General features: G+C 52.0%; 8 protein-coding genes across 8 annotated transcripts; 5 read left to right on the plus strand and 3 right to left on the minus strand.

The window, feature by feature from the left end:
* Window positions 1–302: 302 nt before the first annotated feature.
* Window positions 303–1431, plus strand: N7481_005946 (sugar phosphate isomerase/epimerase family protein; the record flags this gene model as incomplete). Its single annotated transcript, XM_057265165.1, has 2 exons — window positions 303–695; window positions 778–1431. 2 exons carry the CDS (start codon window positions 303–305, stop codon window positions 1429–1431), a joined length of 1047 nt encoding a protein of 348 aa, XP_057122885.1.
* A 246-nt stretch (window positions 1432–1677) lies between these two features.
* On the minus strand, window positions 1678–3453 carry prnC (delta-1-pyrroline-5-carboxylate dehydrogenase prnC; the record flags this gene model as incomplete). Its single annotated transcript, XM_057265166.1, has 2 exons — window positions 1678–3276; window positions 3328–3453. The coding sequence occupies 2 exons, from the start codon at window positions 3451–3453 to the stop codon at window positions 1678–1680; spliced, it is 1725 nt and encodes a 574-aa protein (XP_057122886.1).
* Window positions 3454–4938: 1485 nt separating this feature from the next.
* N7481_005948 (proline dehydrogenase family protein) lies at window positions 4939–6363 on the plus strand (the record flags this gene model as incomplete). The annotated part of the gene is made up of 1 exon (XM_057265167.1): window positions 4939–6363. One exon carries the CDS (start codon window positions 4939–4941, stop codon window positions 6361–6363), a length of 1425 nt encoding a protein of 474 aa, XP_057122887.1.
* Window positions 6364–6891: 528 nt separating this feature from the next.
* On the plus strand, window positions 6892–7809 carry N7481_005949 (putative proline utilization protein PrnX; the record flags this gene model as incomplete). The annotated part of the gene is made up of 1 exon (XM_057265168.1): window positions 6892–7809. One exon carries the CDS (start codon window positions 6892–6894, stop codon window positions 7807–7809), a length of 918 nt encoding a protein of 305 aa, XP_057122888.1.
* A 967-nt stretch (window positions 7810–8776) lies between these two features.
* Window positions 8777–11638, plus strand: N7481_005950 (Zn(II)2Cys6 transcription factor; the record flags this gene model as incomplete). Its single annotated transcript, XM_057265169.1, has 7 exons — window positions 8777–8856; window positions 8934–9065; window positions 9135–9400; window positions 9460–9545; window positions 9608–10236; window positions 10288–10458; window positions 10513–11638. 7 exons carry the CDS (start codon window positions 8777–8779, stop codon window positions 11636–11638), a joined length of 2490 nt encoding a protein of 829 aa, XP_057122889.1.
* Window positions 11639–11940: 302 nt separating this feature from the next.
* Window positions 11941–13590, minus strand: N7481_005951 (BUD22 family protein; the record flags this gene model as incomplete). The annotated part of the gene is made up of 3 exons (XM_057265170.1): window positions 11941–13023; window positions 13107–13453; window positions 13581–13590. 3 exons carry the CDS (start codon window positions 13588–13590, stop codon window positions 11941–11943), a joined length of 1440 nt encoding a protein of 479 aa, XP_057122890.1.
* Window positions 13591–13900: 310 nt separating this feature from the next.
* On the minus strand, window positions 13901–14893 carry N7481_005952 (complex I 30 kDa subunit family protein; the record flags this gene model as incomplete). The annotated part of the gene is made up of 3 exons (XM_057265171.1): window positions 13901–13951; window positions 14008–14657; window positions 14725–14893. 3 exons carry the CDS (start codon window positions 14891–14893, stop codon window positions 13901–13903), a joined length of 870 nt encoding a protein of 289 aa, XP_057122891.1.
* Window positions 14894–15264: 371 nt separating this feature from the next.
* N7481_005953 (CCR4-NOT core ubiquitin-protein ligase subunit MOT2) lies at window positions 15265–20900 on the plus strand (the record flags this gene model as incomplete). The annotated part of the gene is made up of 6 exons (XM_057265172.1): window positions 15265–15317; window positions 15373–15439; window positions 15525–15640; window positions 15712–17477; window positions 17528–17917; window positions 18730–20900. The coding sequence occupies 6 exons, from the start codon at window positions 15265–15267 to the stop codon at window positions 20898–20900; spliced, it is 4563 nt and encodes a 1520-aa protein (XP_057122892.1).
* Between the last annotated feature and the right edge of the window lie 425 nt (window positions 20901–21325).

Here is a 21325-nt window from a genome sequence, read left to right on the forward strand (position 1 = left end):
TGTTGTTTATCGCCCCAGTGCCATATTCCCCAATAATGAGAGGCAATACTAACTTTTATGATGTTTGATTACTATAATTAGCGATATACCGCAGGATTTACTCCACATGATGCTGCCCTGACGACACAGGCCAATTCTCAATCAAACGATTACATCATAGTACATCCAGAAAGAAACCTCGATCGAGTCTCTAAACCGATGAAGACTTTTTCTATCTGAATATCAACGCCTTTCATGCATTTTTCAATTCAACGGTCGCGATAAATAATCTACACAAGCTCTACAAACACAGTGCGAGAAAGATGGCCCCAGTCACATATTCATCGGTACAAGGGATTCCCTTGGCCTATGCATCCTGCTCGATTGGCTGCGGACCAAGTGATACGCTTCCCCGTAAACTCGAAGCAATCAGCAAGGCAGGCTTCAATTCTATCGAACTCTCATTCCCTGATATCATCGATCATGGAACCCATCTACTCGGCCAACCAGTTCAACCGAACGACTACACCAAGCTCCTCTGCATAGCTTCCGAGATCCGCAAACTCTGCGACGCCAATTCGTTAAGCATCATGATGTTGCAGCCCTTTGCTAATTTCGAGGGCTGGCCGAAGGGTTCGCCGGAGCGGGAAGATGCATTCTCCAGGGCAAAGGGATGGATTGAGATTATGAGAACCGTGGGAACGGATTTGCTACAGGTATATCTTGCCAATTATCACTTTGCAATTGGGAGCTGGATTATGTCAAACTTGAAGCTGACCAGAATACATCTTCACCCAGGTTGGAGCGACAGATATACATTCCAATAGGATCTCTACCAACCGCGCAGACATCGTCGCCGACCTGCGCGAACTAGCCCAAATGCTCGAGAAAGAAGACTTCCGCATGGCCTTTGAAAATTGGTGCTGGGCCACTCACGCACCAGATTGGAAAAGCGCGTGGGAGATCGTGCGCGATGTGGACCGTCCGAATATTGGCCTTTGTCTCGATACTTTCCAAACTGCTGGAAGCGAGTACGGCGACCCGACCACGTCGTCGGGTTTGATTGAGAATGTCTCTCGGGAGAAATTGCGCGAACGGTTCGATGCAAGTATGGATGAGCTGGCGACGTCTATTCCACCGGATAAGATATATCTGCTTCAGATCTCGGACGCCTATAAGGTTTCGCCACCGCTAGAGGACAAAGTCATTGGGGGCTTAAGAGCGCGGGGAAGGTGGAGTCATGACTATCGGCCTATGCCGTATGATGGAGGATATTTGCCCATTGAGGATGTGGCCAAAGCAGTGCTAAAGACGGGGTTTCGGGGCTGGTTTTCTATGGAGATTTTTGATGCAGGGCCGGACGGTAAAGGGAAGAAGTATGAGTTGGATGACTTTGCGAAGAAGGCGATGGTTAATATGCAGAAGCTCCTGAAGAACTGCGCGGATAATTAGACGAAAATAAACGCATGTTACTGATTCAACGAAAATCGTTACGGTTTACAAGTGTAGAGATGAAATTGCAAATTGCAAGTCGCAGTTGGATATTCTGTAGATGTACATCTTTTGACAAGTAACAACCAAAGGAGCCACTTTGGACTTCGATATAAGGAAACGCCATTTTAAAATGCAAGTCGACGCCGTGATATCATGAGGCATACAAGATTAACAAAAGCAATATGGAATCATAGCCTCTCCGCCTTAGTTGGCGTTGCTGGGATACTCAACGGTGTAGGTGGGGACAAACTCCTCCTTCACGGAGCGCAGGCTGACGAAGCGCGAGAGCAGGTTGGCACTGCCGGCCTTGTCGTTGGTACCGCTAGCACGAGCACCACCGAAGGGCTGTTGGCCGACGACGGCACCAGTGCTCTTGCAGTTGATGTAGAAGTTGCCGGCAGCGTTGCGCAGAGCGTCGTTGGCAACCTGAACGGCCTCGCGGTCCTGGGCAAAGATAGAGCCGGTCAGGCCGTAGGTGCTAGTGTTGTCGATCTTGTCGCAGATCTTGAGGAAGTCGGCCTCGGTAGCATCGTTATAGGCGTGGATGACGATGACGGGTCCGAAAAGCTCGCGGGAAAGGAGAGGGTGGTCGGGGTTGGCAGTGCGATAGACAGTGGGCTGGATGTACCATCCCTTGGAAGAATCATAAGATCCACCAGCAAGGAGCTCAAGCTCGGGGTCGCTCTTGGCCTCATCGATAACACCGGCGAGCTTGTTGAAGGAGCCCTCATGGATAACGGGACCACAGAAGTTGGAGAACTCGGTAGGCTCGCCAATCTTCAGCTTGTTGACCTCAGCAGCGACGCCCTCGACAAACTCGTCGGCAATGGAAGAAGCGACATAGGCACGGGAAGTGGCACTGCACTTCTGGCCCTGGAACTCAAAGGCACCACGGACGGTCTGGACCACGGCGTTACGCACATCGGCGGACTTGTGGACCAGGTGGAAGTTCTTACCACCGGTCTCGCCCACGATACGGGGGTAGCTGCGGTATTTGCCATCCGCCACACCCTGGGAGATTTTGCCATACAGCGAACGGAAGACATCAGTGCTACCAGTGAAGTGGAGGGCGGCAAATTCCTTGTTATCGAGAACGGTGCTGGTGACCTCCTCGGCATCACCAGGAACGAACTGGATGACGTCCTTGGGCAGACCGGCCTCAAGAAGGATCTGGTGAACAAGCCAGTTGGAGGCCATGGCAGCGGGAGAGGGCTTCCACAAAACGACATTGCCCATCAGAGCGGGAGCACCAGCCAGGTTACCACCGATAGCAGTGAAGTTGAAGGGGCTGATGGCGTAGACGAAACCCTCGAGAGGGCGGTACTCCAGGCGGTTCCAGACACCGGGGGCGTGGTGAACGGGTTGCTGAGCATAGACCTCCTCGGCGTACTTGACTCCAAAGCGGAAGAAATCGATGAGTTCTGCGGCCGAGTCAATCTCCGCTTGCCAAGCGTTCTTGCCTTGGCCGTGCATGGTCAGAGCCATGATGTCGTAACGGTACTTGGTCGAGATCAGATCGGCAGCTTTCAGGAAGATGCTGGCACGCTCCGCGAAGGGGGTATCAGCCCACGACTTGCGTGCGGCGAGAGCGGCGTCAATGGCAGCTTGAACATCGGCCTTGGAGGCGTTGGAGTAAGTAGCAACCGGGGCATGGGTGGCCGGGTTGCTCTGGGTGAAGGTCTCGGAGGTCTTGATCTCCTTGCCAGCGACGATGAGAGGCAGGTTCAGTGGGGATTGCTGTTTGTAGGAAGCGAGGGCATCCTCCAGGCCCTTGCGATCCGGGGAACCGGGGACATAGTGTTTCTAAGGGGGTCCAATTAGCTATGCCCAGCGCGTCCTTATAAAGCTACTCACGTTCGGCTCATTGTTGATCTGGGGGATCTTGAAAGTCGCATAGGTACCAAGGGTACGCGACTGGATGCGGTTGACAAGCGGTTGGCACCGCGACAAAGGCACTCTCGCGCGCAGGATGGACTGCATTGTGTAGAATTGAAACTAGAGATGGGAGTGTCAAAGCTAGCTTCCAGCAGAAGATGGAGATTAAGAGAAAGTCGAGAGGAGAAAAAAAGTAGAACGCGGGGTACCAATGATGAAATGACCGGCTACCGCCGGTGCAGTGTTCGCATTGCGGCCACAGGTCATTGTACTCGTACGCCGTTCTCCGTACAACTTGACCGTGAAAGAAGGCAAATCAGCAGTGGCCGGCAAGAATCCGGGTGGAGTCACCGGGCCGGAGTCGACGGTGATTGGTCAGACTCGCCGTTGCCAGTCCCACCTTTACAATATTCTACGAGGATCGAGTATTGAGTATTGAATACTGAGTAGCTACGAGTAGGTGTGGAGCATAATGAGTGCCTCCGGTATGTTAAAGACCAGATCATATATAGTATAACAATATCTACAAATAAAATAACCCATCCTATTGGACACATTGAATATTTCAAAGTCTGCATGACAAAGATCCGCGAGCTAAGCTCGAATAGGCATAGAGCTACGCTTTGACCATTCTTTAAAGAAAGCCCTTCCCCAGGATTCGCGTGGACTTGAGCAGCCAAAAGATTTACATCGTAGTCCATACAGCAGAACTGTGTACTACAGGACATGTCCAGTTGGAAGGAGGATCTGAAAAATGATCTTGAATAGACTGCTATTAGTCAGTATTCACCCACAGCCTACGGCACCTGACCGTATCACCTGACTTGACCGGGCCGGTTGGCGGCTAAGTGGACCATGCAGCTTCCACTGAGATCGCACTAAGCGTAATCCAGTAGCCAACCGGCCCGTGGCAAGCGGCTCTCGTCATCCTGCAGCATTTTTAGATGCTCACGAACGAGGATTTTCCAGGGGAGTCCCTTGCCGGATATCTCGTGACATGACCTGAAAGAGGAAATTCATGGCTATCATGAGTCGGATCCCTGCCCCGACCACCACTTGGCGAATCCGTTTGAACGCTTTGATGCATGCTAAAGGCAGGACGTGCCGATAGGTCGGGGTCGGGGGTCGGGTTGTGGGGTATCCTAGTATAAACAGAAAAAATCAGTCCAGGAAAGATATGTGCATAGGTTTCATTCACGAATTCTATGAATAATAATTTCGGAGTCCTTGACCGACCCGGTTTCCCGTACCTAATCCCATGATCCATAACAGCACATTCACCGAGAATTTCTGGGGTTGTAGTCTCCAATAGAGTAAGTAGTTGCCGGCAGTCAGGCCCATTCACCGTACCGGTGTCAGACGCTTGCCACCGGGTCTTGTCACAACTAAAACTATTAAGGCCCTGGCAAAAAGGTATCGGCCCTGACTCTTTCACTCTCTTCGACCTACCAGAACCTTCATACTTCTTCAGCGGAACCGATCTTTGGGTTTTCTTCCTTCCTTCCTTCCTTCCTTCTCATAACTGCTTCCCATCCTTATCTTCACAATCCACCCATCTTCAAAACACTACACACACACACACACACATCAATGAAGACTGCACGCGCGGTGCGAGTTGGCACCACTGGTGCCAACACTCGCTTCGTCAGCGGTACTAGCAACACCAGATCCTCCGTCGCTGCTAGCAACATCCTGCAACAATTCACCCAGTCCCCACCCCCACCACGCAAGTCGCTGGCAGCTCCCCTCGCCAAGCTCCCCTTCTCCTCGGTCTTGCGCTCTTTGCTAGTCCTTTCCGTCTCCTCTTCTCCTATCCTTTTGAGGCCTTGCATCTATACACTTTCTCACCTGGCACACCCTCGCTCTGCTTTCTGGGATGTCTCCAAGAACCCACTGTTGAACTTCCTTGTCAAGCACACTATCTACAAGCAGTTCAACGCTGGTGAGAACAAGGTCGAGGTCCAGGAATCTATCCGAAACATCAAGAATTTGGGATGCCGCGGTGTCCTGCTCGGCTATGCTCGCGAGGTTCTGGTCGGAGAAAACCAGGATGCTGCTCGTGATGAGAAGGCCGCTCTGGCTGAGATCCAGATGTGGTTTGATGGTACTATGCGAACTGTCGATATGGCTCAGCAAGGCGATTTTGTTGCCCTCAAGTTCACTGGCATGGGCACTGACGCTCTGAGTCTCCTCCAGAAGGAAGCCGACCCTACTGAGTTTATGGATGCCTCCATCCAAAAGGTCTGCGACTTGGCTATCTCCCGCGGTGTGCGCCTTCTTGTGGACGCCGAAGAGCAGGCTGTGCAGCCCGGCATTGAGGCTTGGATCATGAAGTACCAGAAGTACTGCAACTCCCAGACCCCCGGCCGCGCCATCTTCTATGGCACCTACCAAGGATACCTTCGCTCGACTCCCGCTACTCTCGCTCGCCACCTTGAAACTGCTCGCCAAGAGGGATACACCCTCGGTGTGAAGCTCGTCCGCGGTGCCTACATGAAGACCGAACCCCGCCACCTGATCTGGGCTACGAAGGAGGACACTGATCGTTGCTACGATGAGGTTGTCGAGGCTCTTCTTACCCGCAAGTACAACTCCATGCTCCAGGCTCCCACCAAGGACACTCCCACCGAGCTCCCTTCCCTGGATGTGATTATCGCCACCCACAACCGTGACTCTGTTCGCAAGGCCCACGCTATCCGCATGGAGCAGGCTGTTCGTGGTGAAAACTATGATGTTGATCTTAGCTACGCCCAACTCCAAGGAATGGCCGACGAGGTCAGCTGTGAGCTGCTCGAGGGTTTCGAAAACGCCGAAAACAGTGTCGGTGCCTCGCCTGTCGCTGCCCCCAACGTCTTCAAGCTTTTGACCTGGGGCTCTGTCCAGGAGTGCATGGGCTTCCTGCAGCGCCGTGCTATTGAGAACACTGAGGCTGTTGGCCGCACCAAGGATTCCCAGGTGGCCATGTTCGCCGAGCTGAAGCGTCGCTGCCGCAACGCTTTCGCCCGTAGCAACTGAGCTGCACTTTACTAAAGGGAAAAATCCCTGTTTCTTACTTTTATGTTTCTCTCCCATTTCCTGTGACCCGACTCGGGCACTTCTGGGAACTTTTCCTGCATTGCGCATACCCCCCACTACTGGGACGCATCTATAGAGGGCGTTAGCGTTTCACGAGTCACGTTTGCTGTTTCATAATGAATAAATTCGATGTTCAAATTCAAAGACTATAGTACTATTAGTATCTTAAATCCAAGTAGATTTAAACCCAGCCAATAATGATCGCGTGTGCGGAACTTGTTGCCCTCCGCATGCTCCAGTCCGGAACCGCCTGCTCGAACTTGTTGAACAAGTTGTGGATCTCCCCGCCGGTTGCCCCTCTCCGGAGTAGCAGTCGTCGCCTGGTGCCAATATCCATCCCCCTCCTCCGCACTGATACACACCTATTTCAAATACAATTCCCCCTTCGCGATCAATTGAATGCCACGAGTCCTGGAGAATATATACTAAACCCCATCTCAAACAAAGAAGCCTACCTTATCATCTAAGATGCATATCCTCTCGGAGCCCGACGTGGCCAAGCTGTTCCGCACTCTGACACAATCCCAATGCCACGAGTTCATCGCAGAACTGTGCAAGGCCCTCGTAGCCATCTCCGCTGAATCCAAACCAACAGTTCCAGCCGAAGACAAATTGATCCACCAACCCCTGCGAACAGTCTTCGCCACAAAAGCCGACAACACATGCATCTTCATGCCCGTCTCCAACACAGAGACTACAGGCATCAAATGCGTGACCGTCGCACCCGGCGGCATCCAAGGCGTGATTAACCTCTTCTCCCCAGACGGCCGTTTACAGGGCCTTCTCGCCGCGGCCGAGATCACAGCCTTCCGCACCGCGCTCGCATCAATGACACTCTTCGTGCGCAGCCACGACATTAAAAAGGAAAATATCCTCGTCTTCGGCTCCGGTCGACAGGCAGAATGGCACGCCCGTCTCGCATTACTCTTGTACCCGGAACAAATCCGGCGGGTAGTCTTTGTGAATCGGAGCCGGGCCCGACTAAATGAAATGGAGCGCGACGTCTTTGGGGACCTGCGAGTGCGGAATCCAGGCGTCAAGATTACCACCATTTCAAAGGAGGACACGCCGCATTATGACGAGACGTTGCTGCGGGAATTGCAGTTTTCCGATGTCATTTTCTCCTGCACGCCTTCTCTGCAGCCGAATTTCTCGTTCTCGGCTCTGCAGTCTGTGCCGAAGCAGCGGTTTATTTCTCTCATTGGGTCTTATAAGCCTCCCATGCATGAAATCGATACCGAAACCCTGCTTTCGGGGGGTGGGAAGATCTATGTTGATTCCAAGTCGGCTTGTCTGGAGGAATCGGGGGGAGTTGATTACGGCAGGGGTTCAGGGGGACCACTTGACGGAGATGGGCGATTTATTGGCTTCTATTGGGCCTGGTGAGGGGATTAAGATTCCGACTGGTGCCAATGTGATTTATAAATGTGTGGGAATGGGATTGATGGACCTTGTGATTGGGAAGAAGGTACTAGATGTTGGGGCTGAGCTGGGGCTGGGGACTCAGGTTGATGGATTTTAGAAGTGCAACCATGAGAGTTGCTCCGCATATTAACTATACGTTATGATAGGTAAGTAGATCATACGTGTTTCAATATAATACATGTATGCTAGTACGTGCAGACTTATTCTCTGGATTCTTTCAGCACAGGGGGGTTTTAGAAGTATATCCATTTTTGTAGATTAATAGTATGTAGTAGCTAATATAGTGGATGTAGATAAGCATCATTGTCAGCCTCGGTGAGAGATTAGAATACTCATATCCAGTGATCGTCCCAGTCTACATAATAAAGGGAGCCTAAGAAAACTGGCTTATCAGACTGTCAGTGCTGGCCGGATAGTCTATGCCGGGCGTTCGGACTGGGCGCCGATGGGAACTTGAACCCTAGCCTACACTACTTGCTATATCTTTTGGGTTGGAACTGTGAGATAAATTTCAATGAATGTATCTCCGATCACGTCGAATCAATGACCTAAAAATATGCTAGTAGGAACCCCATATATAATTTGTATTAATCTTATTTTCTATAACTTTGGGCCACCGGGGCGCAGGGATCCCATTGCAAGAGTCTGCCAGGATGCGGGGCGGGCGAGCCGTGGTTTCTCCTCTGCGCGCTTGATCGCCTGCCCGTCTCTCCGTCCCCGTCTCCAATTATAAGTCCGCTTCTCTCCTTCTTCCCGACCTTCCGACTTCCCCAATTCTTGCTCTTCCTACATTACACATTGCGATCACCTCAACCCTTCCCCCCCATTCTACGCCCTTTCCAACTCGTGGGCGCCGTTTCCCTTCCCCGCCGCCTTCTCCGCAGACGATGCCCGGCCCTCGCCCACGTTGACACCGCCTGTGCCTGTAATGGACGACCCGACCTCGACACCCGCCCAACAGAAACGCCCTCGTGTGGCCGAAGAAAATCGCAAACGAGCTGTCCGAGCGTATGCAGATCCCCCGGATTTTGTTGGAGGGAGTCCCTCTAGAGAAAGTCGCCCCGCTAAATTGTTCCATTTCGCAGATGTGATGGTTGTCGCAGAGTGAAGGAGAAGTGCGAAGGTGGTGTGCCATGTCGCCGCTGCCTGCGTTATCGTCGACAATGCAATTTCACACATATAGAACCGACCGAGAAGACCCGTTCGACCTCTGTATCGTAAGTTCTGGCGGTGTCGACCCTTGCATAAATGCCCTCGTGACTGACGGACCGAATTCCCGGTCATAGACTATTGGATCGAGCTGCCTCGGTGAGTCGGCATGAAATCGCGGAGGCAGAGCGTGTGCGCTGTATGGAGCGCCTTCTTGCACACTACGTTCCCAATATCACTTTCGACATCCAGTCTTTGCGACAGGCGGCCGACGAACTGAACGCCAAACGCCGTGATTCGGAGTCCGATGTACTTTCCACCAAGGTCGATGCCAATGAGCTAGAAGACCTTGCGATTGATGAAGAGGACTTTACAATTAAGGCGCTCCCGGATAATACAACTCGTGAGTGCAACTCGTCGTGTGATGATCGCTGCCCATGGCTTACCAAATTGTGGCAACAGAATATTCTGGAGAGTTCTCATATTTGAACTTCTCGGAGAAAATCCGAAAGAAAATTGACGGCTGGATGAAAACTGCAGCTCCAGATGTAAGGATTGCTATGTCTCCCCGTTTGTCTTGCAGTACATCAATCCTAACCTACTCTCGCAGGCCAGCACAGAAGTCGAGCCGTTTGAGGATCGATGGCGAGCCACTCAACTTCAGTCCGCATCACCTTTAGTGTCGGCATCGATTACTTGTCTGCCGCCGCGCTATGTAGCCGACTTTCTCGTCCAGATCTTCTTCAAGTATGCACAGACGAATAACTTTTATGTGGAAGAGGATTGGCTTTGTGAAAAGCTAAATATTTGCTATACCAATCCATCTGACCTATCCTCCGATGACGCCGGTGCGGTTTGTGCCATTCTCATGGTGCTGGCGGTTGGTACTCAGTTTGCGCATATGGAATCGTCTACGCCGGTCAACTGCATTCCCTCGGATGCTGCACAAGATCACCATTTCTCGGAGGATGAGGTCGGTTTGACATTTTATCAGTTTGCGTCGAAACTCTTGCCAGATATTATTGCGACTGCATCTGTGCGCAGTGTGCAAGCTTGCCTGCTGATCGGAACATATCTCCTGCCTCTGGATACATCAGGACTGTGCTATACATACTTTGGCCTGGCACTCAAGCTTGCTATTCAAAATGGAATGCACCGAAGATATCATGGAGAAGGCCTTTCGCCACGCATGATTGAAACCAGAAATCGCGTGTTCTGGACATCATACACGATTGAGAAGTAAATACCACTTGTCCCAAGTCCTGACATTCAATACTAACCATACTATAGGCGGATCAGTATTCTGCATGGCAGACCAGCATCATTAGCCGATGCCGATGTCGATGCACCATTCCCCATTGATTTCCCTAGCTTGATGCCAGCTTCGCAACCTTCAAACCATACGAATATGATTGCCCTTATTACACTGACATTAAAACTTGGCCAAGTGTCAAATGAGATGTAAGGCATCTTTCTCCGTGCATATCAAAGGTAACCCTATTGACTGGATCATAGTACCTTTCTCCGAACGTGTCCCAAAGGGCAACAGCAAGATTGTCTTGAAAGGCTGCTGAATATCCGAAAACATCTGATTGAATGGTGGTCCACACTACCGGAAGAGTCAAGCTGCCGCGACCTCAACCCCAGCGGAGTCCTCTTCCGCTCCAACGTACACCTGAAACTCGATTACTGTCTCACTCGGATATTTATCGGCCGGCCGTTCCTCTTCAGTAATATAAGGGCTCTTTCTCAAACACCTACCGCTTTCAAGGGCCCATCGGGAATATCCAAGAGTCGAGCAACCCTTGTCACAGACTGCGTCGAAGCGGCTCTGGAAATTATCGACCTGTGTCGCCTTCTCCGAGACGAAACTGGGCTCGCTCGTGCCTCTTTCACTGAGTTCAGCTCATGTCGTGCGGCACTCCTAGTGATTCTAGCCCAAGGCTTAGCAAAACGGACCGAACGTCTCGGTGCAGCTCTCGAACAGGGCATCTCTCTGATCAAGATTATGTCGATGGGCGTTGGCTCTGCACGCTCAGCTGTTAGCGTCATCGAAGCTCTCGAACGCGCTATCCGTCGTCTTGAGATGTGGAGCGAATCTCAACAGACACAGAGCAACGGAAACAGCATGGAATCCGCCTACGATCGGTTCAAGAATTGGGAGATGCTTTGGAAGACCGGTCCGGTGTCACCTTCCACCATGGCATGGAAACAGCAAGAAGCATATGATTCTGCTGTCCAGCAAGGCGTAGGATCACACCCAACCCCTGGGCCATCTGTCGCCGGCGCCGTCGGTTCAGGCATTTCCATCACATCGCCCAGTCTCCCTCTACCCCCTAGCACTGCCGATTCCGAGCATGGAATTGGTGGAATGGATCAAGACTTGCTGGAAGGAAACATGCCGACCAGTGGCCTCTCTGCGTCGGACAACTTTTCCCTGTCACACCCGTCTCTTACTCAAATGCCCCACTTTGGCTTTGATCATTTCGTTTCCAACTTCCCGCAGGAGTTGGGCGAGTTCACTGCCATTCCATGCTTTGAACCGGATAATCAAGGTAATACTCCAGGTCTTGTCGGCACTGACCTCAAGAATCCTTCAGGCAATCCCGATTCGCATTGGTTACAGTTCATGAATGAGTGAGAAGTAGAATTACCTGGAGCGCGACTCCTTTATTCGCCAGCGATTCTATCTTCCATATCGAACCATTTCTCTCGATTTCTATTATTTTGCTTAGTTGATACACCATTTCGCGGGGCTGTTCTTGTTGACAAGGCCCTTTTGGGGTGCGGTGGTTCTTACTAGGGGCGTTCTGCCACCACGGCAGTATTTGGTTTTTATACACTAGTATAGCACTTCAATACGAGAATGACGATTTCCAAGTTGACATATATGCATGGTAGTATTTTCGCTCAAATGGCAGTTGAAATACAAAATTGAGATCGTTAATCGAAAGTGACTTTCTTTCCTGCGAAGACAGCGGGTGCTTGTTCCTTTTGCTTCTTCTTGGCCTCCCAAGAGGGGTGCAAGGGACCCTCATCTTCCTTAGGCTTGGGTGGTTTGCTGCTCTGTCCACCAAATCTTGGGCGAGATCCTGACCGATCATCGTACCTGTTCTGCTGCCGCCCACTATATCCTCCGCGGCCGCCACCGGTTGCTCCTCGCTTCGTATCCCATCCACTATCCCGATTGCTCTTCTCCTGTTGTTGCTCGTTCTTCATGTGGTTTGCACCGGCACCGTATTTCTTCTCCCAGAGAGCGCGACGAGCCTGTTGGCCCATGCGGTTCTTGCGCTTCGGCGGGCCAGCCGCCTCGTCTTCGCTTGCTTCTTCTGAGCCGGACCAGTAGCCGCCCATCATCAAAGATGGCAGGAATGTCGTTTCTTTTACCGGTGCAGCGGATGCTTTGGCTCCCTTGGCCTTCTTAGGCGGGGGTGATCCCGCATCGGAGAATTCGGGAGACGATGAGCGGGATTCGACTGAGTCGGAGATGTCGTCTGGACCAAGGCCTCCACTCTCATCAGCGTCCTCTGATTCGGATTCACCTTCGGCGTCTGATCCTGGTGCCAGTCGTGAATTGAATTTCTCCAGCTGATCGCTATCGAATCCTTCACCTTCAGAACCACTAATATCGTCACCAAGCTGCGAGTCCTGCTCAGCATCCTTGGTAGGCTTCTTCTTCTCGGTTTTCTTGAGTGACACTTCATCTTTGGAGTCGGATTCAGGGTCGGCTTGAACTTTCTTTGCCTTATCCTTTTGAGCTTCCTTCATGCCACTCTTGCCAGCTGGAGCTTCATCCACGCCGAGCAACTTCCGAATCTCGGCGAGCATGTTAGGCATCAAATTTTTGACTGGATTTGATTTGAACAGTCGCGCCAGGATATTGGCCTCAGCAGTACTCTTGGGTCCCTCGGTAGAGATATTCTTAGACTCTTCAAATTCCTTGAATGTCGGCAGCTCCGCAATGCGCTTAGTCTTAGAAAGTTGTTTGAAAAGGTATCGCTCGGCGGTCTTCTGATAATCAAGCGACTAGTGGAACAGACAATAAGTTAGCATGTGGGGAAATTTTCAAATCGAGCAATAAAAAAAACAGCTGAGCACTCCGTCCATACCTTCAGCGCTTCGATTTCCTCCGCCAGCTTAAGCAGAGTCATGCGTGTATTCTCCGAGTTCTCTGATCTCGCAGTCTTTTCTCGCCGGCTGAGCTTTTGTCTCTCGAAGCCGCGCGCAGTCTTGAGTCCTCTAACTATCATCTGCACTCCATGCTCAAATTTGACACCCAGTCGAACGGCCTTCATGGACATCTTGCGGTGCGCCTTGTCGCTGGACCGCGCGGGGCCGTCGGTGTCACCAAGCTTGCGTTTCGGCATGTTTTCGATTTCTGCAGAGCGGTGGAGTTTTGAGAATTCACTGATGGATATCCTGCAAAGGCGTAGTAATGCGACGAAAATGAGGGGGACTTTTCGAGGTGGTCTTGTTTAAAAAAAAGTCGGAGATGCGGAGATATTTTTTTTTCTGGAGCGGACCACCCTGGGCATCTGCCAAGATTCTCCGCCTCGCGTCTGAGGACCTCCGAGTCGACTTACTGGTTATCATTTACTAATTAAACTAGCAACCACGAAATTTCGAAACAGATCGGCTGCAATTAATGATAAAGCTACTTAATCGATAGAAATGTCACATAGTTCAAATAGTAAATCTCTGTTGTTGAATTTCGCTAGTAGTTCCAAGGTTTGTTTTCTTGGAGCGGCATAAAACGGTGTCTAGGGACTAACTTCTGCCTACTACTAATACTACTAGTATGGAGCCTACAGCGGAAAGTATGCGGAGGGTGGAAACACCTTCGATTAACGATATGTACATACAGACATGGCAAAGAAAGTGGTAATACGCATACAGAATCTCTCTATTTCTTTTCTTCCACCTTCTCCTCGGGCTTGGGGGTGGCAAGCTTGAACTGTATCGCAGTAGATTAGCAATTGTTTCAAAATCGACGGCAGGAAGGGTACTTACGGAGTCGGGCGTGCGGGCCTCGCCGGGTCCGACAGGCTCCCAGGCAGTAGAGCCGCTCTCGAAGTTACGGAAGGCCTGGGTGAGCTCAAGAGGCTCAACGACGACGCGCTTCTTCTCCTCATCATATCGCACCTCGGTGTAACCGGTCAAGGGGAAGTCCTTGCGCAGAGGGTGACCATCAAAACCGTAATCGGTCATGATGCGGCGTAGATCGGGGTGACCCGAAAAGAAAACACCAAACATGTCGTAAACCTCACGCTCGTACCACAGAGCACCCTCGAAAAGACCGGTGACACTAGGGACAGGGGTAGCCTCGTCACAGTATGTCTTGACACGAATACGGGAGTTGAAACGGACACTGAGTAAGTTGTACACGACCTCGAAACGCTGATCACGGGTGGGGAAGTCGACACCAGTAATGTCGGAAATCTGGGTGAATTCAGCGGCGGTGTGGTTCTTCAGAAAGCTCATGAGGGGGAGGACGCCGGACGGGGCGGTATAAACGGTAAGCTCATCCTTCCAGACGGTGAACTGCTGGACGTATTTGGGCAGACAGGACATGATGTACTGTCCATAGGTGTGCAGACTGTCCTGCTTGTCCTGGTACTTGTCGGTGGGGTTGACACGGGGAGCACGGAGAGGTCCCGAGGCTGAAGAACGAGATCCAATTAGTTCAATTGCAATTGGTACCATTGAAAGTCGAAGGGTTTCACGTACGAGGCCGTTGCGCCTGGCGCATGTTCTCGGGCTCCGGGCCCGGTGCTGTCGAGGCCTTAGCAGCGTACTGGAGAGAAGTCGAAGAAAAAGCGCGGCTAGCCATGAACCTGGAGGCCGAGGCCACCGAGCGGCCAGAGCCCAGGCGCATCAGAGAGCGTGCGGATGCCATTGTGGGAGAAGGGAGCAACACGGCTGCGGCAGGAGGGGACAAACGTAATTGGGATTGTGAGGCCGGAGGTTGGTCGAACCTGCCTGATCACGTGTAGCTGACATAACCCGCGGGAAACGCTAAACGCAATCAGGCCAGCAAAATGAAGCCGCGCCAAATCTCTACCCTCCCTCGCCCTCATCATCCAACGTGCCCTCTTCTCCTCCGCCTTTTCTCTTTCTCGTTCCTCGTTTCCATTTTTCCGGACCTGGAGTAGTGTTATCCTCCCTGTTTTTACTTTAAACCCGCCTTTTAGATTGGGTCCCGGCGTTAAATTTCACTTGTCACCTTTGTCTCTCCTCCCCCCGGCTCCCCCAGCTTTCACAGTGACCATGTCGAGTCGCCAACAGATTGACTCTGTCATCGACGATGACGATGAGTTTTGGTATGATAGGTTCTTCAGGATAACCGTGCATCTAGGAAACTGACCTGCTTGCTAGCCCCCTTTGTATCGAAGAGTTCGACCTTTCGGACAAGAACTTCAAACCATGCCCCTGTGGATATCAAGTACGTTCAGCCCAACCGACCCGAAATCGACCTCCATTTTGTGCGCCACTCCCATCAGCGATACTAACACTTACCGCCCCTGTAGATTTGCCAGTTCTGTTACAACAATATCAAAACTCAAAATGACGAGGGTCGATGCCCGAACTGCCGCCGTGCCTACGATGATAGTACGATTCAATACAAGATACCCGACGCCGAAGAGTTAGTCATTCCCTGCTCCTCCACAGTCCTCCCCACACAATCAAACCGCTGACCCGATCCCCATCTTATAGATTCAAGGCAGATCTAGCATTGAAGCATCGCAAGGCGGCCGCCGCGAAGAAGAAGGAAGCAGAGAAACGTGAAATCGAAGCCTCCAGCCGGAAGAATTTGGCGGGCGTTCGCGTGGTCCAAAAGAACCTGGTTTATGTGATCGGGTTGAATCCAACAATTCGCGACGAAAACCAACTCCTCCAAACGTTGCGCGGGAAGGAGTATTTCGGACAATACGGTGATATCGAGAAGATTGTGGTCAGCAAGGCGAAGCCCGGTGGTAACCCCCACCAGGGTATTGGGGTTTATGTGACCTTCACACGCAAACTGGATGCCGCAACTTGTATCAACGCCGTTGATGGCTCTGCGAATGGGGACCGTGTCTTGCGGGCGCAGTACGGAACGACGAAGTATTGCTCATCTTTCCTCCGGAACGAGCAATGCAACAATCGCAACTGCACCTTCTTGCACGAGACCGGCGAGGACAGTGAAAGCTATACTCGGTCCGACCTTTCTTCTATGAATACGTTGTCTAGCCAGCGCCCGAACCCAACACCTCAGGTTACTCACTCTCGCCTCGGCCAGCCAATCGCCCACCAAATGCGCCGGCAGTCAAGCAAGGACGACTCGATCACCGGGCGGCAATCCATTCCAGATGGTCCTGCCCTTCCTTCGTCTGCCAGCTGGGCGAACAAGGATATGAACGCAACAATCCGGACAAGGAGGGCGAGTTTGACTGGTAGCCAGGCATCGCAAAGCCCTCGCCCTGCCAGTGTGAACATTGCAACGGCCTCCGATGAAGCTAGGCGCTCCGAGAAACCTTCACCAGTTGTTCAGGCCGCACAACGAGCATCTCCGCCCGAAGCACGTTCTCCCGCCACCCAACTCCAACCAAGTGCCACCCAACCAAGTGCCACCCAATCAAATGCCACCCAGCCAAGTGCCACCCAACCAAGACCTCGTGATGAGAAGTCACCTTCGGAAATCGCCTGGGAGAATGTACTCAAGGACTTCATGTCTCCCGACTTCCGATTTTCCTTTTCAACAGCCGATATTCCAGCTGATGAGCTGAAGATCATCCAATCCTATCCATCATTTATTGACCCCTATGGCGGCGTTAAGCGCCGCGCGATGCGTGAAAAGGCCGAGCAGGAACGGATTAATCGGGAGCAAGAGCTTCTCCAGTCTGTCGCGACCGAAGAAGACAGCCGCGAAGCCGGAAGCCTTCAATTAGGAGGCGAGCCCGAGAATTCCCCCGCCCCTCAAGCCCGACAAACCCGCGAATCGCATGGTGCTATTCAGCCACCCACTTCTCAACAAGGCACTGCTGATAACTCAACCGTCGGATCCCCTGTTTCTGCGACAAGCCACCAATTTCAGGGTCTCAACTTGGCTGGTCGCAGTTTGACTCCACTCCAGCAGCAGCAATTGATGCTTTTGAAGTCAGCTGGCAACCAGCAGACTGGATTGTCTGATTCTTTGAATTCGGCTGCTGTTGACCAGGCAAACCAAGTACGCCATGGACTTTTGCAAACACAAATGGCTCAATTAAATGCATTGCAAGCTCAAGGCCGCCAATCTTCACGCTTCGCCCTGAACGAAACTGGCACGAAGAACATCAGCAACGCTCGGATGTTGAGCCAGATGCAGTCCGGGACACCAAACCCTTTGTCAGCACCAAGCCCCCAACATACCCTTGCCGGTGGCTTTTATGCAAGCGGCGTTCAGGGCCCTCCCCCCTGGCTTGAAGACAGCAGGAACTCCCCCCTATCAGCGGTGGTGGCATGTTTGCACAGGGGCACGGCTTTACCGCAAATGCTAACCTCGGACTTGGAGGTACTATTGGAAAGCAAGATGCGACCCCCGAATTAATGCGTGAATTACTGCGTGGTCGAAGTGGCGCAAATATGGGAGGAGTACAAGGCCAGGAGGCCGTAAAGCGTGAGTTCATGTTCCCTTTTCTTCAACAGCACCAAACCCCACCTCCCCTGACTCCCGTCAATGGCCTTCTCAGCTCTTTCTATGGGTCCCAGGCGGGTGTAGCGCCCGAATCCGGTGGCCCACAGAAACAGAAGAAGAAGGGGAAGAAGCACAGACACGCTAACACTTCCTCCGGTGGAGGTGGTGTAGTAGATCTTGCGGACCCGAGCATCTTACAGGCAAGGATGCAGCAAGTTGGTGGCAATGCTACTGCTGGGCAAGCGTTGTACGGGAGCCAGGGTCAAGGTGGGTACAATCCTTCGATGATGTATGGAGGAGGTGGTTTTAGCCGCTGGTGAATTTCTCTTCCGCCGCCCCCTTTGCACTTTTTATATTTATGATCTCTTGCATCCTCCGTGCTTTTCATGATGTTTTCTTTTGCCATGTGCTTTATGGGCCTCCTCCACCCTTGATGACGAGATTTCTTTTTCCTTTTTCCAACCCATGATGTCCCGGGTTTGCATTTTGCTTTCAGCAATCGGGCAGGTTGCCCCGGAACAGTACGGCTGGCCGGCGCGCCTTAGGCGTATTGCGATGGGCCTCGATTTATTTTCATGCATGTCTTATCCCCGGCCTTTTTGTCTCTCGGTGGCTTATGGCGTTCTTTCATTTGTGGACATGTTTGCATGTCTCCTGGGGCCCCTTTTCATGTTATCTGGCGGCTGCTGTACCCCAATTTTCATTCTGCATTCGAATCTTCATTCGGCTATCTGCAGCGTCTTGAAGACGGTGGCTGTTCCTTGATTAATGTACGTTAAGACCTTCCCTGCCCTGCTATCGAACTCGGAACAGGGTCTTATTCGAAACCAGTTGTCTCACTGCCGTTGTCTCCATAGACTATGCCTTATCCTGTACCTGACTACATCGCGTCAGTCGGTGCAAGTCGTGTAATTAGTCGTTCTCGCGGATGTGCACGCTGCATTTTTGTGCTCTGCCTAGTCGCTGCCTTCCTTTCCCACCCTTTTTTCGTTGATATCATGCGGCGTCGTTCACCTACCCTCCTCTTTGCACCACCGCCCTGTTGTGATGATACAGCTTTACTAACAGGGGGTCTGCAGTGAACGAGGATTTCCCTCCTCTGGGCACACCGGTGAAAGAAAACCAGCCCATTGATACTTTCGGATTCCTGAAGTGTCAGCTTCCTAGCGACTCTGTTGGCCGGGTTGGAACCCCAACACTACCACCTGGACTGCCTCTGCCTCATGCCCACCCTTCATCGGCGGCCTTTCAAGAAAAGTTAGGTTTATCCAAACCGTCTTCTCCTGCTCCAATTCTTCCACCAGGCCTGGGCAGTGGATTTTCGCGGCCCGGAAGTCCATCGCAGAAAAATGTCCCCGAGTCTCGCTCTATGACCCCTGAGGCAACCGAACGCACCAGCTCCATGTCGGCCCGCACAAGGGACGCTTCTCAAATCTCTTTCGGATCCCCTGTTGCCAAACCCAGCACAAAGGCTCGAATGAACAACAAGCTGGATTCGGCAGATGCCGCTGAGGACAAGAGATCCGTCGTCAATACCGAGCAAAGTCCCTCTACTGGAATAAAACCCAGTCCAATTGCCCTGAATACGGCCTTGACTCAAGAAACAACTCCAGCCAAATCCGAGCGTGCTATCTCTGGGACCTTTGCCTCCGTGGCAGGATCGGCGTCTGTTGTTGGCTCACGACCTAATACTCCACTGACAGCAGCTTCTCGTGCTTCTGATTCTCCGGCTCCCCGCCAACCGAGAATTCTGCGCGTTGTAGAAACTCCCAAGCCCGAAGCTCCTCTCCCCATTGGCACAGCGCCATCTGTGACTATTGGGGCCGACAAGTCCCGTTCTCGCCGACAAAGCTTGTCATCAAACAGCCGCCCAGATACACCTGCCGACATGGGCTCAGAGGCCGACTTTGATGTTTCGACCACAGCATCTCGCGCAAACTCTCCTCCACCTACTCGGATTGGTTCTGCTCCAGTTCGTTCGGTGACGAAGAGCCAAGCTAAAAAGGAAAGGCGCCAGAAGGCCAAGGAGGCCGAGGCTAAGAAAGTCGAGACAACGGCTGCTGCCGAAGAGCCTGTTCAAGCTCCCATCATGGGACGGAAACGCAAAACCAAGAAGGCGCCTACTCTCACCGAATTGGCCGATTCGACTGCCAACACGCCCACCGAAGTAGGCAGCCCAGCTAAGACTGCCCCTTCTCCGAAGAAACCCGAGCCTAAGCCCGAACCTCCTAAGAAGGTGAAGGAAAAAGAGCAACCACCTCCGGAGGTAAAGGCAGCACCCCTCAAAGAAGAGCCAATCCGACAGAAGATTGTCCCAGTGGAGGCCTGGCGCTCTCGCAACACCGTGGAGCAGCTGGTTAAGGATGCCGAGGAGACAGGACGTTCCATCAAAGACATTTTTGCGGAACGGACAAAGCCTCTTCATGAGCTCCTTGCCACGATGCACAAATCTGGTGACCTCGACCTCAACAAAAGCTCGCTATTCAACCCCGCAAATCTCAGCCAACGATATGACATGAAGTGCAATTCGCGTGATTACGATTTCCTCAAGCAACCTATCGAGTTGACGGACGATCACCGCAAGACTCTGTTACGTGGCCAGCCCGTTCGAACTGGTTGTGATGAGCTAAAGAATCGTGTCTTGATCACACCTCGCGGTTGCGTTCTGCGTCATCTTGAACTGGCAGAGGAACAACGGTACCTAGATTTGGAAAAGCGTCGCAACGGCGCTATTGATCCGTTCGTTATCGGCGATGACTCCAGCAACATCAACGGTGGACTAGAGGCACTCTTTGCAACACCCGAGAAGTACAACATCTACTGGATCGATGACGACTCAACCCGCATGGGTACCACTTCTCCAACCAGCACTCTGGATGCGACTGAGTCCGTGATTCCACCGAATGTTATGTCTGCAATGGAAGCCGATAGCTCTCGAAGCCATGACTGGGCCGTCGCCCACTCCGCTGAACTCCTCCAGACCACCACTGCCGCCGTTCGTTCATTCGCTGCTGCCACTGCTAAACAGATGCTTGGCACTGCCGCGATGCCTGGGAGTAACCCTAGCTTGGACGATGTTGCCGCCATGACCAACGAAGAGCTCAAGGAGCTTTCCGGCAAGTCACAGAAAGACCTTGAAACTACCCGCAAGGAACTGGAGTCTTTGGAGAAGAAGTTCTCGGCTCTACTTCGGCGAAACAAGAAGGTTCAGCACCAGGCTCTCTCTATAGTCGGAGATGCCAACGCATGAGCAAACCCGTGATCCTAGGCATTAGGGCACAAAATATTTGGACAACAACAGCCAATCAAAGATCCCTCATTTTTTTAATGTACTATTACTTAGCCTGTATGAATATCACAAGGAAATGCAAAATTCTAAATTCAACCGTTCCTCTTTGTATTCGTGTTCCTCTTGGAAGAATTTACTGCAAGCCACCCCAAGTGACACCGCAGATTTAGTTACGAGTAGGTACTGCAGTAGTTAGCACTATGCAAATCTACAAGTAGTAATAGCCTACCAATAGCTGAGCTAGCTAGACGAGGTCCTGGGTTAATCGGCAAATTTTAAAAGAGTATCCGTAAGCGTGCCATGCCCAAGACCTCCATACTCGCACACTCTCCACCGTTATGTTATGACTTATGACTGTACAAAAGAAAAGGGCCAAGCTTCTTGGC

The sequence above is a fragment of the Penicillium waksmanii genome (genome assembly GCF_028829765.1).
Source record: "Penicillium waksmanii strain IBT 27052 chromosome Unknown utg000005l:1.0-5232799.0:1.0-5237142.0, whole genome shotgun sequence".
NCBI classification, from domain to species: domain Eukaryota; kingdom Fungi; phylum Ascomycota; class Eurotiomycetes; order Eurotiales; family Aspergillaceae; genus Penicillium; species Penicillium waksmanii.